The sequence below is a fragment of the Paroedura picta genome, chromosome 13 (genome assembly GCF_049243985.1).
Source record: "Paroedura picta isolate Pp20150507F chromosome 13, Ppicta_v3.0, whole genome shotgun sequence".
Classification (NCBI taxonomy): domain Eukaryota; kingdom Metazoa; phylum Chordata; class Lepidosauria; order Squamata; family Gekkonidae; genus Paroedura; species Paroedura picta.
In genome coordinates, this window is record NC_135381.1 from 21,425,313 (window position 1) to 21,441,824 (window position 16,512).

The 16,512-nt window shown below is 46.9% G+C and overlaps 1 protein-coding gene across 2 annotated transcripts in view; it reads right to left on the bottom strand.

The window, feature by feature from the left end:
* Positions 1–5,550: 5,550 nt before the first annotated feature.
* The window catches only part of GPC3 (glypican 3), a 131,710-nt gene continuing 120,748 nt past the window's right edge, over positions 5,551–16,512 (bottom strand). Inside the window, exon 8 of one of the 2 annotated variants that reach the window (XM_077308278.1) lies at positions 5,551–6,620. In XM_077308278.1, the coding sequence (XP_077164393.1) occupies positions 6,451–6,620 (170 nt within the window). In that variant the 3' untranslated portion in view covers positions 5,551–6,450. The remainder of the gene's footprint in view (positions 6,621–16,512) is intronic. The other variant, XR_013226247.1, reaches the window with a different exon arrangement.

Consider the following 16,512-nt stretch of genomic DNA (forward strand, 5'->3'; position numbering starts at 1 on the left):
TAATTTGCTGGAGCAGTAGCTAAAGGTGGACTGGGTTGCTTTTGGGACTACTGGGCAAAGAAGAGTTTGGCTGGAGATCCAGCACCCCACACACAAACTCCCTTTCACACCAAGAAAAAGGTTGTGTCCCTTTAATTCTGCTTTTTTGAGGAATCTCCACAACTGCCACTCTCCTCAATACCTGTAATTAAGAGAGAGCAATAAGATGATAGTTCAAGCTCCTAAATGCCACTTGTGAAGAGGCTTGCAGATTACATCCACTTACAACATGCCCGGTCCCCTCTCTTCTGGGCGGGCAACAGCGGGCATCAAAACGGCATTTCTGAAGGCCTGATTTGGCCAAAGGGCTGCTTTTTGCTGATCTCAGTGGCACGCCTTCTACAACTGGGCCCATTCTGTCACACGAAAGGAAAAAACAGGTATGCTGCTTTGCATTTGGTGCTTATAGCACCAGCCGAGGCAGGTACCACAGAACAACTGGAGCATCCTTATGCAACCCAAAGGGGGCAGGATTGCTAGTAAGATTCCCAGCAGGCTGACAGCTAAGTGGCAGGTTCCTCCAACCCACAATGCTGTGCCCAAATTGTAGCTCCCCTGCCCTTGTCCTCCCTTCTGGAGAGCCAGCTACCGCTCCTGGGAGTGTGGGAAGAGGAATACCCTACTGGAGCAGAGGGACACAGAAACTGCTCAGATGGACAGCTGTGAGTTCAGTCCTGAGACATATTCTGCACATAGTGCAGACAGCACAGGAGGGGGATAGTAAAGCATCAACACTAGTGACTCTAACATCTGGCCTGTCCCGTTAAATGATGGTGCAAATCATCACCGCAAAGCATCTATTTCCCTGCTGTTAACACGGGGAATTAAACACTCTTGTTTAAAAACAAAAAACAGCAGCCGGCTCATCTCAGGAGAGAGTGGATTTTTCAGTTCCGCACTTACCCATTTGCTTCAGTGGTTTTCTCCTATACGGTCTTCACACCAGGACATGTTCAGCAAAAAGTTCAAATTAATACAGGAACGTCTGGAATGTTTAAAGATGCAATCCAGATGAAGATAGTCTGTGGTGCCACTCACAGGGCGTAGGGCAGAATTGGTATAGTCTAATACAGGAGTAGTCAAACTGCGGCCCTCCAGATGTCCATGGACTACAATTCCCAGAAGCCCCTGCCAGCATTCGCTGGCAGGGGCTTCTGGGAATTGTAGTCCATGGACATCTGGAGGGCCGCAGTTTGACTACCCCTGGTCTAATAACAAACACAAACCTTTGGGCCACAAATGTCTTTGGCTGGGGTCAGAGACTGCCAAGGCATCTGCAAACACACAACATACTCATTTTGCACCAAGAAAAAGGTTGTGTCCCTTAATCCCTCTTTTTTGAGGAATTTCTGCAACTGCCACTCTCCTTAACATCTGTAATTAAACAGTCCCTCTGGTTTGTGTTCACTCGGTGTTTATTTTCCCACTTGGCAACCCAGTAGATTTTTAATATAGGATGACGTTGAAAGAACACAGGCCTCGATGTTCATGTTCAAGTCCTTTTTTTCCAGCAATCCACCAAACCTCTGGCATGAGGGAAGGGGAACAGTCCTTGATTTGGACAATGAATTCCAGCTCCCTTAGCATCGAAACCAATAAATAGCATATCCTCTTACAAAAAGCATCAGTAATCACCCAGATAATTATGGGGGAAAGACAACAAGGCCCATGGAGATCACATGGATCTTTCCTCCGCTGCTGCTGCTCTTTGTGCAATTGTCAGGAAACTTAAGGGTACGTGTTTGCATGTGTGTATGTGGGATCAGCAGTTTGAGAGATTGCAAGAAGTCAAAACTGGAGAGAAACAACTTAGAGAACTTGGTGCTTTGTCAAACTCTGGAGGATGCATTGATAATATAATGTGAGACTAACAGCAATTGAAATCACAGTAGCTCTAATTGCTTTTCTGATTCCCACTATACAAAAATGCCCTCCTGCACCCAAAGGATGTTGCCCCTCTCATTGCTGGAGATGGTGTCACTGGCGGGCTGAGCTTCAGCGCGTGTGAGGAGTTCACCAGTAGGGATGCTGACTTCCAAGAGGGCTCTGGGGTTCTCCTAGAGTTACAGCCCACCCTCCAGACCAGGGGTAGTCAAACTGCGGCTCTCCAGATGTCCATGGACTACAATTCCCACGAGCCCCTGCCAGCATTCGCTGGCAGGGGCTCGTGGGAATTGTAGTCCATGGACATCTGGAGGGCCGCAGTTTGACTACCCCTGCTCCAGACTATAGAAATGGATGCTTTGGAAGATTGACGCTGTGGCCTTGTACCCCACTGAAGTCCTTCCCAGGCTCCACCTCCAAATCTCTAGGAGTTTCCAAACCTGGATTTGGTGACCTCATACACCCTACTCCTGTCAGTGGCCGCAGGGGACGTGAATGGGGCCACAGAGTCGAGCCTCTGAAGTTGCCGTTTCCTCCAGGGGAAATGATCTCTGCTCTTTGGAGATCAATTGGTATTCTGAACACTGTTAAAAAAAAGAAGAAAGCACCAGAAGTCCTATATAAAGTTACATTGATTTCCATCAATCCCCCCCAATACTTGGGACAGCCTCTCCAAAAGTTGCCTGTACTTAGTACCACTCTAGGCTGCACCTGCAAGTCCTACGTTCATTTTAGTGTCATTTAAAAAATTACTTTTTGGGGAGTAAGCTCCATTGAACAGGATTTTGAGTATACATGCTGGAGATTGAACACATTCCATTGTGGGCCCATTATGAATAGGGAGGGGGTGCATTAAACTAGACCCCCCCCCCTCACACACACACATAGAGCTTCCAATTAATCTTAGTTGTCATCATTAAACAAGTGTGCAGGAAGTGGCTGGTCAGGCCCTAATTCTCAGAGGTCCTATGCCAGAGATCTTAACCTTTCCTTCCTTACGCTGCACAGGGAAGTACAGAAGGGATTGGTTTGTGCAGTCTCGTCTTTGCCCATTTACGAATATTTTTTCTGCATAAATGAGGCTCTACCTGTGCAGGAGCCTCGACCTTGTGTGCGACTGGCTTCATTTTGCAGCTCCACCATCAAGTTCATGGATCAATAATAGGAAGTAACTATTCTCTTACAGAAAAGATGGATGGGCTAGTCCCAGAAATGGATTGTCAGTAAATTTAGGATAAGCCAAAGCAATATATCGTCAAGAAAACACCTGTGAAATTGGCACCCGAAGCGGTCGGTCTCTCCCAGCGCAGCCAGTGCTGTGCTGTGTGTGGGGGAGGCACGCGTGTCAGTGCACTGGCGCCCACGTCTCCCCCCCCCCACGCCACACGGCGCTGGCTGCGCCAGGAGAGACCAGCCAGCAGGGAATGATTCTACTGGCCTCTTGCAGATAACATCACTGGGCGTATTCTGGGCCAATTTTCTGCTTCTACGGTTCAAATTCCATGACAACGAGAAGTACAGGATAAGCAGATAGGCAAAAACAGAGGCCATCTCTAACCCTCTGCTTAAGAGGACAATTATTCCAAGACCTGCTATATACCAAACAGTGAGGAAATAGATCCTTTGTAGACCATTTTAATACAGTGGAAGCACTGACCACTGCCCAGACAACAAAATGCCAGTGTGAGCAGCAGACGTGTGTCTGAATCTCCCCTACCACCCTTGGTCTTTGCTATTTCCCTCTCCCTAGTGAAGATTAGATTGCAAGCTATCTTGGTCCATCTGTAGCTTGCCTATTTTACTCTGTATATGATCATGTACAGTTATGGGTCACAAAAAGTGACAGAAGGCACAGGCAGGGGGATGGGAGGGGGAGTGACAGAAATTACTCCCCCCCCTCCCAGTCTACAAGGCCTGTGGCTTAGCCAACAGGATGTTTCATGGTTTGGAGGTTAGCAGATGTTTTTTTTCTGCTAGGACTAAAGGACAAAGATTGTTTTTAGCACTGGCCCACAGGACATGTAGCTGTCCTGAAACTAGCTGTGCTTCATGTCTTAGTACTGCCATCCATGCCAGTGTGCCTCACTGTTAACTTCTATTGTGATCCCGAGCCAACTTTCTCGGGAGCCAGGACTGAGGGTACCTGATGATGGCGACCGTAGGCAGAAACAGCAACCAAAGCTCTTCTGGGTGATTATTTATCTTCAATCCTGACTTGAGCAATGAAACAGCATGGATCTTTCTGGTTCTTCACTTCTGCTTGTGGGATTCCTATAGAGGCCACTGTGTCATCAGAGCACTGGACCTGATGGGCCTTTGGTCTGATTCAGCAAGGCTTTTCGTAGGGTTGCATTTACCACCCAGGAAGTTCACATGTGGATGGCACCGCAGTCAGGCTGAGGGTTTAACTACAGATGGTGGAGATCAACAGAAGTCACGTGCCAACAGGAAACAGCTAGACCATGAATACAAGCAGACTAGAATATTTCTATACTGCCACTTTAGAATCCTGCTCAAGGAAGAGGCTTACAATTAAAAAACACAATATTTTTAAACAAATAGACAAACAATTTCAAAAATCTTAAATTACTACCCCGTATTGGCAGAGTAGGCTTATTGCGGATCTTCTCTCCAAGAAAAATAATTGAAGACTAAAAAGAAAAAGGCTGAAAATTCAGAATATAAGCCTGGAATATCCTTCTGAAGGGAGGGGGAAATTAAAAGTGAGTTCTTTTACTGCAGGGGTAGTCAACCTGTGGTCCTCCAGATGTCCATGGACTACAATTCCCATGAGCCCCTACCAGCAAATGCTGGCAGGGGCTCATGGGAACTGTAGTCCATGGACATCTGGAGGACCACAGGTTGACTATCCCTGTTTTACTGTACCTGTAATCAAGAGCTGAAAATAACACTCCCACATTCCAGATGAGTGTGAGCAGTGGTTACTCATGCCACAGAAAATACACTCTGCACGTGCACAATTGCTCAAGTTCTATTTTCCAGAACTTAACTATTTTTAGACATATTCAGGCTTCAGACCCAGCCAGAATCCTTTGCAATCCCCAAAGGAGCCTCACTGGTTTGTTTTGAAAGCTAAGCATTCTTTAAATTTTTCCTTGCTCAAGCTTTATATTTTCCTTTCTTTCAGAGATTCTTCTCAACCCCGCAGTGATTTGAGATGCACCACTTGTAGAAAGAAGAGCTCGTGATAGCAGTTCAAAGGCTGTGAAAACATGCTGGAACAAACTTCCCCTTTTAAAAAAAACCCTCTACTTCCCTTGAACTACCATAGTTTTAAAGCGAATTCTAACCCAAATAATAATAATAAAGAATAAGCTTTGAATAATGTTTTGGAGATATTTCAGTCCTCATGCTCAAGCAGAGTCTTTGAATGCATGTCTTAAAAAAGAAGACATTAAACAGAGTTTTTAAAAAATAAAACAACAACAAGAAGATTTATTAAAAGTCGCATGCTTGCTGTATTATCTAGAACAGTTCTGAAACATCTTCTTGAAGTTCATAGCCCATCATTTTTTTCTGCTGGCCTCTCCTGTCGGCCAGAATGGGACTGGCAGTTCAGTCATTAGCCCCACCCACTTTTTAATGGACAGCACCCCCCCCCCCCGCCATTCCAGGAATTGTGGAACTTCTATATCTCAGTGGCTCTCTGGGCCAGATTACAAATGGATAAAAGCACCCCCTAACCCAACTTCATGTATATGGAGTTTATAAATAACCATCATCCAGTCATAAGCTCCTCATTGAAGGTAACCACATCATAGCCAGGTTTGCTACACATAGACCGTTTATGTACGGAACTTCTCTGCCCCAGCTCCCTGCAGGAGCACAAATCAGGGGCAGATGAGGTGCCCCCGGCCAAATGCTTTCCCATGTGGGTGCAGGAAGCGGTGGGGCAACCTGCTATGACTAGAACTCCAGCCTGCAGCCCAGCATGAAACCTCCAGTGCATAAACTGTCATACTGATCACACTGTGCCAGGGTCCAGCCCTAGAAGCAGAAAATAAGAACAATATCCACATTTCATCCCCAGGTAGGGTCATTCCTACTTGAGAATGGCTCTGCTGTCCATACTGATTGTGCAGGCCAGCAGGGGAAATGGCCAGTTAATCGCGGTATCAGCTGGAGAACTGGTAATATCCCGATATTCAAATCGAGTTTGACCTCTAATGAACCCAAGAAGCAGTATGTCATTGCTGTGTTAAGCACCAATGGAAAAAAATGTTTGGTCTTCACAACTTGTTTAGATGCAAATTTGGGTTTAACACTCTCTTAATTAAATAAGAGAGAGCTGCACCTTGTTTACCAAGTTTTAAATTAGTCCCTCCCTGTTAATCATGGTTATTTTTACAGATACCAGTTTAATTTTTTTTTAATGAACTTGAGGATGCTCATTCCACAGGCTTCAAGAGGAAGAAGAGAGTTTGTGGGAATTTGTTTCCAAGATTAGACTTCATGGATTCAAGCTGGTCTGTGAATGATACTGGCTTTGTAATGATCTTTTAAAAGTCACTTGATGAACAGGAGAAACAATGCCGTTAGGACAGTGACTGGAAGACCAAGTTTCGGCACTGCATTCAGCCATCCAAAGTTGTGAATTACAGAAACTTCTTTGCTTTGCTGATTCAAAAGCTGTTTGTTCGAAGAGATGTCATCTGTGTCCAAATCATACGCCAATTCTGGAAAGAAAGACAGAAAGTCAAGGGAGCCCATGACCCTTTCCAGTGTGCCTCAGCATCAACCCATGGGCACACTATTTTAAATAAAGGTTTTAAGTGAGAGACAGTGGCTACTGCAGAATTTGGGGGGCCCTTGCACAAGAATATCCCCCCTGGGATCCAAACAAGAGTCCATCTGTTTCATGAATCCATTTATTCAACAATAATTAGGAAGTTACACACTTATCCTTCAGTTATTTTATTTTTCAATTTATTAATAGACTGCCCCATCTTGACCAGAGTGGTGTACAACAGTTTAAGCTCAAGTACAACAGTACAACAGTTTAAGCTCAAAAGTTAGGCAATAACAAAATTATAATATGCATTGAATTAAAATAACATTTCACATTAGAATTTGAGCATCAATGCCAGTTCAACAGAGAATTAAACCAGCCTCAAAGTAAAAACGGGGAGGAGAAGATGGAAAAAGAAAAACAGAATGAAATGGAGTGGAATGTGGGGAGGCCCAAGCTAGATGATAGATCTGGAGCTATTTGTCATGCTGGCCTCAACCATAGGCTTGGCGGAAGAGCTCTGTCTGCCGTTCAGAAGCCCATGCCTCTGAATGAGGATATTCCATTTAGCCACATACCTAACAGTCACAGAATGACTTATCCTCTGCAAATGTGTCTTATCCCCCTAAAGGTTAGCCAGATGATTCCAGAAAGCTCATAACCAAGTCATGGAAGTAATTCCTCATAGGCACCCTTGACTTGGATGAGGCAGTAAATAGAGAATTCTCTCAGCCCACCTCTTCCTGGCTGCTCCACTCATAGCTGCAGTGACCACTCTTGTTGGTTGCACCTTTGTTGCTCAGAGTCAGCTCCCCAAAAGTGGAGAAGTTGTGTGGTTGTGGGGCAAGGAAATGGCAACTGCAGATGTCACAAAGGGATGGAAAATGCACCACTGTTTGTTCGTTAGTTTATCCATTCATTCGTGCAATTTATATACCTCCCCTCACAGTGACATCTCAGGGTGGTGTAGATCAGGGGTAGTCAACCTGTGGTCCTCCAGATGTCCATGGACTACAATTCCCATGAGCCCCTGCCAGCGAATGCTGGCAGGGGCTCATGGGAATTGTAGTCCATGGACATCTGGAGGACCACAGGTTGACTACCCCTGGTGTAGATAACAACAACATCTGGGTTATCACAACCTAGAAAGGGATAACAATAATGGTTAAGGACATCTGGAAAGTGGGCATGTCGGATGTCCTCAGGAGGCCACGTGCACACAGCAGATAAGGGGCTGGGTCCTACAGATTGGTTCCACAATCAAGGGTGTATATCCCTCAGTGCAAGAAGCCTTCCCCTGTTAAAAGAGACTTGTTGCAAGAGGGTTAAGGTTCCTGCCACAGAGGAAAGTATCATTGTCAGTGGAATTGATCTAAACCCGAGACGATGAGATTTCTTTCAAGCTACTCAAACTTTTAGAAGTGAATGCTTTTAATCTGTTCCCTTGGTGTCTAGGCTGCTACGAGCCAAGGAAATGCATACTTCCAGCCATGTTTGGGTTGACTCTGTCATCCTCTTCCTTGTCCTGAACAAACTTTCTGCCCTAGGAGAAAACTAGGTGCCCATCCCATACATGCCAAGGCGCAAGGGCTAGGTGGAGGCCTGCAAGCCTTGCACACACAAATGTGAGTCTCAGGGTCACAACGTCCCCTGCAAAAAAACCCACAAACATTCTAGCCACAAAGCCAGTTTTCAACAAGTTGCTTTAGCCTTGCCAAGAGTGGTTCCCCCCCCCTTTGAGGCAGCATCCCCAAAACCTGCTCTGATGTTGAATCAGGCCAGCTATATCCAGGGGGTCTTTTCAACAATCTGTGCTAATTACATCCTCCATCCCCCACTTCTCTTACACAATTCTCCTCCTTTGTACTTCAGATTAGAGAATCCGTTTACAATAACAGTCAATCATTAGCTCTGCTGGCATTTCAGAATCCCCCCCCCTCATCTGCAAGTGGGAGACATTTCAGCGAGGGAGGGGCTCCCTTTGGGCACACACTTTCCTTGTGAAAGCAACACACACACATACTCCTGCGCTGTATCTGTAACAAAAGCTCCCTTCTAACACTTAAGCTCCTAGTGTGTGTTTTTTCTTCTTTTGCTGGTAGCACATCAAACGCCAACATCTTCTGCTCCTGCTTCAACTTGCAACAGGAATGACACCAACCAACAGCTGTAAACTCTCAAATATGTGCTTTCCATGTCAACAAAACAGGGAAGAGGGTGTCTACGGAGGAGGGGGGACATTCCACATGCAGGAGTGCAATTCAAATTATGCCTCTCATCTCAGCACAAGCTTTTCAGGTACATTACCAACCGTTCTTTCCAGGCCTGATTCATTTTTGGAACCTGCCGCAAGGACAGCTAAAGTCAAGCCAAAACCAGGCAGGGACTGCTTTCAGACAGGCATAATAGATTGCACTACAGCTGACAGAAGTTTTTGAGACATTTTTTAAAAAAATAAGCCAAGTTGATATGCGCTGGCATCCTGGGCACACGCACCAGTGCCAAAAAGGTATCTGTGCCTGGCAACCCTTTGCCTTTGTTGATCCCCACTTTTTGCCACCATAAAAGGACTTTGAGCAAACAGAAACCATACCTTGCAAGCAAAAGGAAAACACAACATCAAAGACTACAATGCAATACTAGGCTGGCAGCCAGCCAGCCACTAGAGAAGCTCGGGAAAGAGATTGCTGAATGCCAAAGCCCTAGAATGCCCACGTGCTGCCAAGCATCTGGGCCCTCTGAAGGAGGCCGCCAAGCAAAGTCCGGCAGATGGCCTCAAGGTTGGATGAAAGGTTCAGCTAAGCCAGGCCTGCACCTCTTTCGCAAGCATGTTGGCGCCCTGTGAGACGATGCCACAGCAACAGAGGAATATTCCTGGTTGGATTTTATGACTGTGAGGCGGTGTCAGTGCGTGCTGACAGTGTAGGGAAGATGGATATATGCACCAAGAGTTGGGTACTTCAACCAGCAGGTGGGCATATCAACCAAATCAACTAGGGAATGGTACAAAACAGGGAAATTATATTGGTTCTAATAGGGAAGGGGGAACCAGTGTGTTCTGCTGAAGAAGGTACTGAGCCAGGAACCAAGAAAGCTGGACGATATTTTACTTTAGCCAAGTGGTTGATAGTAGGCGCCATCCGACCCAGTGTTTTCATCTGTGAAATGGAAACGTGAATGCTATCTGATACAGTGGGGCATTTGTAAGGCTGAACAAAGAATGTTATGCTTTAGAAGTTACTTGTCCTGCCTTTTACTGAAAATCAAAGCCCATTTTTTAAAAAAATCGCATAAGAGGGTCCAAACCGAGTGCCTTTATAAAAACATTATTAAATACTACGGGGAAGGTTGAGGCACTCCTGTACAGGATTTGCCTCAAACTCTGGATTAAAATGGCAGTAAGGATTCTGAACTCTGCAACTAGGAAACCTCTTAGTTATTCAGTTACCTTTGGAAAAGTATCTTTGAAAGTAAGGCTATCTTACCTACACTTCCTTGATGCATTCTGGAACGATGTTTGAGAGCGGCAGCACCCTTAAGATCAACAAAGTTTAATTCTGGGCATAAGCTTTGGTGGGCATGCACTCTTCTTCAGATGTATTTTGACAGCTGCATTCACATGAAAGCTTATACCCAGAATTAAACTTAGTTGGTCTTAAGGGTACTGCTGGACTCAAACTTTGTTCTGCTGCCTCAGACCAACACAGCTACCCATTTGATACCTTTATGCATTCTAGTTACTAAAATTTAAATTTAGTTGAGGAATGGGTTAGCAGAGGAGGTGACTGCATTGAGGGGGACAGGAGCTGCTGCAAAGGGCCTCTTCGGAACCTGAAATGTTGTCATTACAAGCATGAGGACTAGAAGCATTTACTTTTGGCACAAACTCTCAGGAGCCTGATATCAGATTCTGTGCAGCTGACTGATGCCTCCCACCCACCTCCCAGTGTGGCTCTTCAGTTAGCCAACTACTCTTTTCTGGTCTGGTTCAGCTCAGTGATCCATTTAACTCAGCACCATCAATGACAAATCACTGGTCTCAACACAAACTGTGAGAATTACACACTGTTTCCCCAGTCTTGCCATTTAAGACCTCTTAGACTGCACAATTGGAATGAACGTCCAGAATACTGCATGGCTGAGGCAGGTGGTGCAGGCTCAAGGATTGTGGTAGCTGTGCCATGGGATCGCCAGAAGTCGGACACGAGAAGCAGTAGAGAGAGCCGTGAATCGGGCAACAGGGAGCCCTGGTTCAAAATCCCATCCTGCAATTAACTTGACCTGGTCTTTCCACACCTAACCTCCCTTGCAGGGTTGTTGTGAGGCTGAAATACCGCTCTGATCTCCTTGGAAGGCAGGAATCACGGGTTACAAGCGCCTTCCCATGCAAGGATGTCTGAGTAGACAATGATGAACCAAATCACTGTTTGGCAGCCTCATGTGCTGCTGTGTGTAATCACCCTCCCCTCCTTCCCATGCCCCCCTCCCTCTGCACTGTTTTTGCAGCAATGCCTTTGCAGTCCTAAATCTGTGCTAGGAAGGCAGAGACAAGACGAGAGAACTGGGCAAAGCTCTGTAATGCCCTTCTCTGACTGCCCCCCCCCCTCCGTCCCACATATATTCACCCCATGGTGACTGCCTGTGTTGTACTACTCTGGTTGAAGAGTCCTAGTACAACACTGGCAACCATCATGTGGATACTTGTGGGGACAATCTGCAGCCAAGGTGGTCTTTATCCCTGCAGGAAGCCAACTGCAGCCACCTAGTCTTGCCCTCAGGGAGGCCCTCCTGCCACCACCTCCCCCATTACCCAGTAGGCCAGCGGAAGGTGTGGCCCCCAAACAGGGTGTAAGCAAAGCAGTGTGCCAGTTGCAATTATCCTGCATGTCAAGTCACATTATGGCTGAGCATCTAAGGCACTTGCTAAGCATCCAAGCATTTTTGTGGTTCTGCCTCTCCCTATACCAATTTAAGGGGCGTTACTCCGGAACACTGTGAGAAAGGGACATACCCCCTCTCTCCTTGTCTCACCCACAGAGGGGAAGGAGAGAAGCAGCACTTGTAGCCTAAGATGCAACATGGGAGGGGGGTTACGGGCACCACAGCAGGGCTGCCCACCCTAGTAGGAGCAGCCACTGAAATTGCATTAGATGCCATCTGCTCAAGACATTCCAACAAAGCATGGAGATGAAAAGTCTAGGCAGGGCTGCAATCAAGGACACTCACAACCTTTTCCCATGCAAACAGGGTGATGTCCCTGTCGGTACAGGAAACCCCTCACCCCCCCCCCCCTATCAGATCAGTGCACACAGCAAGCAGCAAGATACCTCTCATAGTGCCTTGCCTTAAATGTCCTACAGGTGCGTCGTAAGTCAGCTGCGACTTGGTGGCACTTTATATGGCACATGCAACGTTCAGTCCCTAAAAGGTAAAGGTATCCCCTGTGCAAGCACCGGGTCTTGTCTGACCCTTGAGGTGACGCCCTCTAGCGTTTTCATGGCAGACTCAATACGGGGTGGTTTGCCAGTGCCTTCCCCAGTCATTACCATTTTACCCCCCAGCAGCAAGCTGGGTACTCATTTTACCGACCTCGGAAGGATGGAAGGCTGAGTCAACCTTGAGCCGGCTGCTGGGATTGAACTCCCAGCCTCATGGGCAGACAGCTTCAGACAGTTCATTCCCTAGCATCTTGCATTAAAGGAAAGCCGCCGTGGCGGAGTCGTGAGAGTGCCAGCTTTGCAGTGGAGAAAATCAGGTTCTAATCTGTAGGAACCCACAAAGCTCATAGGGCCAGCTGGGAAGCTAAAGAGGAGAGGACAAGAATCACAGGGCTATCTTCAACCCCATAGGGGAGGACAAAGGATAAAAATGCAACAGACTGAATGGTTACTGATAGCAGGCCGAGGAAAGTCCCTTTCCTATCAGAGACCTTGGAAAGCTGCTGCCTGTTAAGAAGTACACCGTCACACGTCTGTTACTCAAGAGCAGGGTTAGTCAAACTGAGGCCCTCCAGATGTCCGTGGACTACAATTCCCATGAGCCCCTGCCAGCATTCGCTGGCAGGGGCTCATGGGAATTGTAGTCCACGGACATCTGCAGGGCCACAGTTTGACTACTGCTGCTCAAGGGGATCAGGCAAACATCCAGACAGATAAAGACAACACAGCACCAAATACCTGCTCCGCTCACAGACAGATCCCCTCGTGACTTGAGGAATGCAAAGGTCTGCAAATGCCAGGACTTCAGGGAAAGCCCAGTGATTCTGGAAGAAACTTCTTAAGCATCTTAACCCACTCAGAATCAACCTAGCCCACAGAGAAAAAAACAGCAGCTAAATCCCTTCTTTATTTGATTTCATGATGAACTGCGTATGGGGCAAGGAGCATTGTAGAAGGTGTTGCCCCCTCATGGAATCCACACTTAGGTTGCAAACAGCACGGAGATGACCTAGAGGCTGGATGAGCATGCCAGTGAACCTCCCTAGAACAGCGGAGGGTGGTGCATGTGAGAGCTTTGTCTTCAGGATGAAAGAGGGTCTCAAACCAGAAACTCCAGTTTCAGACAGCAGGCTTGTTACTTTCTTGGCCCACCGTGACTGCTTGCTGAGGGTGAGAGCAGCTGTTGTGCTCTTGGGCTGTGCCAGAACCATCACTGTGCTAAGCTGGAGAGCCATTACCCCTACAGAGATCACAGGACACTGTTAGCGGCCAGACCCCCTCCTTGCTTTGAAGGGACGTTTACTGGCACACCCTTTGTTAACCTTGCCTACAACTTGCATTTCTGGGATGGAAATGTGCAAATGTCTATCAGTTTCACCAAAGGCTGATCAGCAACAATTGCACTTCATGCAGAAAGCAGGAAATAGACTCTCCAGCCAGAAGCCCTGCTTTCCAGGAGCTGCCTGGATTCCTCAGGTGATATCATTATGGACTCTTGGGAGTACTCAGACGCTGCCTTTTCTCTCTCCGATCTAGGAGCAATGCACATTTGCAGGACAATGGTGCATTTATTATCCCTTGAGAGATCTGTTCTTCCTAATATACCTATGGAGCTCCATTAGTCATGATTAACCAGCTTGATGTAGTGGTTAGGCTTTTTTTCCTGTGTGAATGCTTAATTTGTGTGGAAGTTGGCTAGTTTTATATTTGCTTTTTTCAATGAAAAATCGTTTTCATTTATTTCAAATTGGTCTTTGTGAGAGTTTTCTAAGGGAAGAATGCTTGTATACATAGGTGGTGACTCCCACTGTTACTCCCAACTCAATTCTAATTTGGGTAACAGCACAAGGGTCTAACCAGGCTCTATCTGATAAAAGCTGTTGATTCAGCAACATGAAGGTTAGGTACACACAAGCTGCACAGGGACTGCCCAGTCCCTTACTCCAGGGGTAGTCAAACCTGTGGTCCTCCAGATATCCATGGACTACAATTCCCATGAGCCCCTGCCAGCGTTTGCTGGCAGGGGGCTCATGGGAATTGTAGTCCATGTACATCTGGTGGACCACAGGTTGACTACCCCTGCCTTACTCCAACCTGACACCTGACCACTAATTCCTATGCATGACTCAGTTCTATTAAAATGATGCCAACACCACCTCCTGGAATCAGGTGACCATGGAAGGAACCAGGTGATTAAGGAAAGAACGGAATAATCTTCCAAAAGCCATGCAATAGAGCTTGCGAAGGTTTGCTGAACTCAGGCCGTTCACATCAGGCAATATTCTCTATTTCAAGCTCAAGACACAACCCTGTTTGGCTCTTAGACACATTCCAGAAGTCTACCTGCCTAGTTCTGCAACAGCCCAAACAAACAAAAATAAATATCTCACAGCATTTTAAATATCTCACACATTTATTGTGATATCAGCTTCACTGAGCCTGTGAGCACTTTGTCGGACATTTGTTCAGTTCCTGCCTCCCCCCCCCCCACCCTGACAAGATGTTTTTTCCAATACATCACTGGACAGACGACCCCCTACTTTCTCAACCACCATGGAGACAGAACAGTGTGTGGCAAGGGGGACTCTTGTTGAGCCAGCCAGCCCTCAAAACAAGGTTTGGAAAAGCAGTCACCAGTCTTTGCAACACACGCTTTTCTTCCCTGCTGCAAGGACTGGCTGTGCTCTGTACTCCACAGACTCTCTTCACTGCTCGACACGTTCTAGGAGGAACAGCTACGTCAAAGATACCAGAGATAAAAAAGAAGGTGCCAACTCTCAGCCTCACCATAATTCGGGTTTGTTTGCCCTACAGTTTGGTGCCAGTTTGGTGTAGCGGTTAGGAGTGCGGACTTCTAATCTGGCGTGCCAGGTTCGATTCTGCGCTCCCCCACAGGCAACCAGCTGGGTGACCTTGGGCTCGCCACGGCACTGATAAAACTGCTTTGACCGGGCAGTGATATCAGGGCTCTCTCGGCCTCACCCACCCCACAGGGTGTCTGTTGTGGGGAGAGGAATGGGAAGGCAACTGTAAGCCGCTTTGAGCCTTCTTCAGGTAGGGAAAAGCGGCATATAAGAACCAACTCTTCTTCTTCTTCTACAAGTGTCCTTGCAGTTTGATTCTACACACTGGACAGGTTACCTGGCACCTGAAGACAGATAGTATATGTGGGTGTCCGTGATCTACCGTGCCTTGGAGACTAGAGAGAGAGGCTAACAATGCAGTATGGCGATCAGTGCGCTGCCAAGGGGGCCACACTTGAATCTAGCCTGGACCTGGAAGCCTGGGGCTGTTATCATGCAGCCCCCACCCCTGCAATCCAGGCAGTCTGCTTTCAATACAGCATATCTGATTAGATCTCAAAGAGTAGTCTAATTTACACATTATGTTAAGTACTTGATAATTATGCAACTGAGGCTTTTTTCCTAATTTTGCTCTTGGTTTACTCCTTGCATGTAATTTAGAAAGAATTTGTGAAAAGATCTCACATCTTGGTTCATGCCAGGAAAAGGAGAGGATTTCTCTCATCTGATCTGCCTCTTCCTCCAAGATCAAGAGAACAACCAAGCAAGTTGGAAGGAGATGCTGTCAGCTACTCCGGCTTCTTCTAGTCCAAAGCTATGCCCCTCTCTTCAAACTCCTCCTCAAGCTTGTAAAGTCCTGCTTAGAAACCAAGTGTGGTGGCCTCATCAGTCAGCAGAAACAGTATTTCCACTGCAAGGCTATGCACTCTTATTTAGGAGCACATCTCAGCAATTTCAACAGTAATTGCTGCAATTTTAATTTCACTAAAACGCTTAGTGGCCAGGAAACTTTTAAAGAACTTACCCCTTTTCTAGCTGTAATCGGGTTGAAGGTCAAACCAGGGAAGATCGCCTTCAGCACATTTCTTCTTAGGAAAAAGCAGGGTGTACATATGGAGGAACCTTAATTAGGTAAGGTTGAAATACTATTTTTGTTGACTGAACTAGAACATCTCCAGACTGAGGTCCCCCTGAACCAAATGGCTGCTGTGGAAAGTGGGGTCCATGGCATTATACCCCCCTGTGGTCCCTCCCTCTTTAAATGCCGCCCTCCCCAGGCTCCACCCCCAAATCCCCAGGGATCTTCTAGCTGGCAGCCCTCATCCTAACCCAGACAGGGGTCGTGGCACATGGGAAGTAGTGTTTCATTTCCCCCCCCCAAAATCATCTGCCTGACCTCAAAAGACCCTTACCCTACCCCAGGCCGAGGGATTAATGGTCTTGTGGTACAAAGCAGATTTGCCTGCATGTTTCTCCCCAAAAGGCAAGGAGAAAATCTGGGAGGTTGTTTGAAGCTTGGAACATGTCAGGGAAGGGTAGTGTCGGGCTCCTGGGCCCCATCACTGGCCTAGGGATGCCGTTCCTGAAGTCGCCCTCA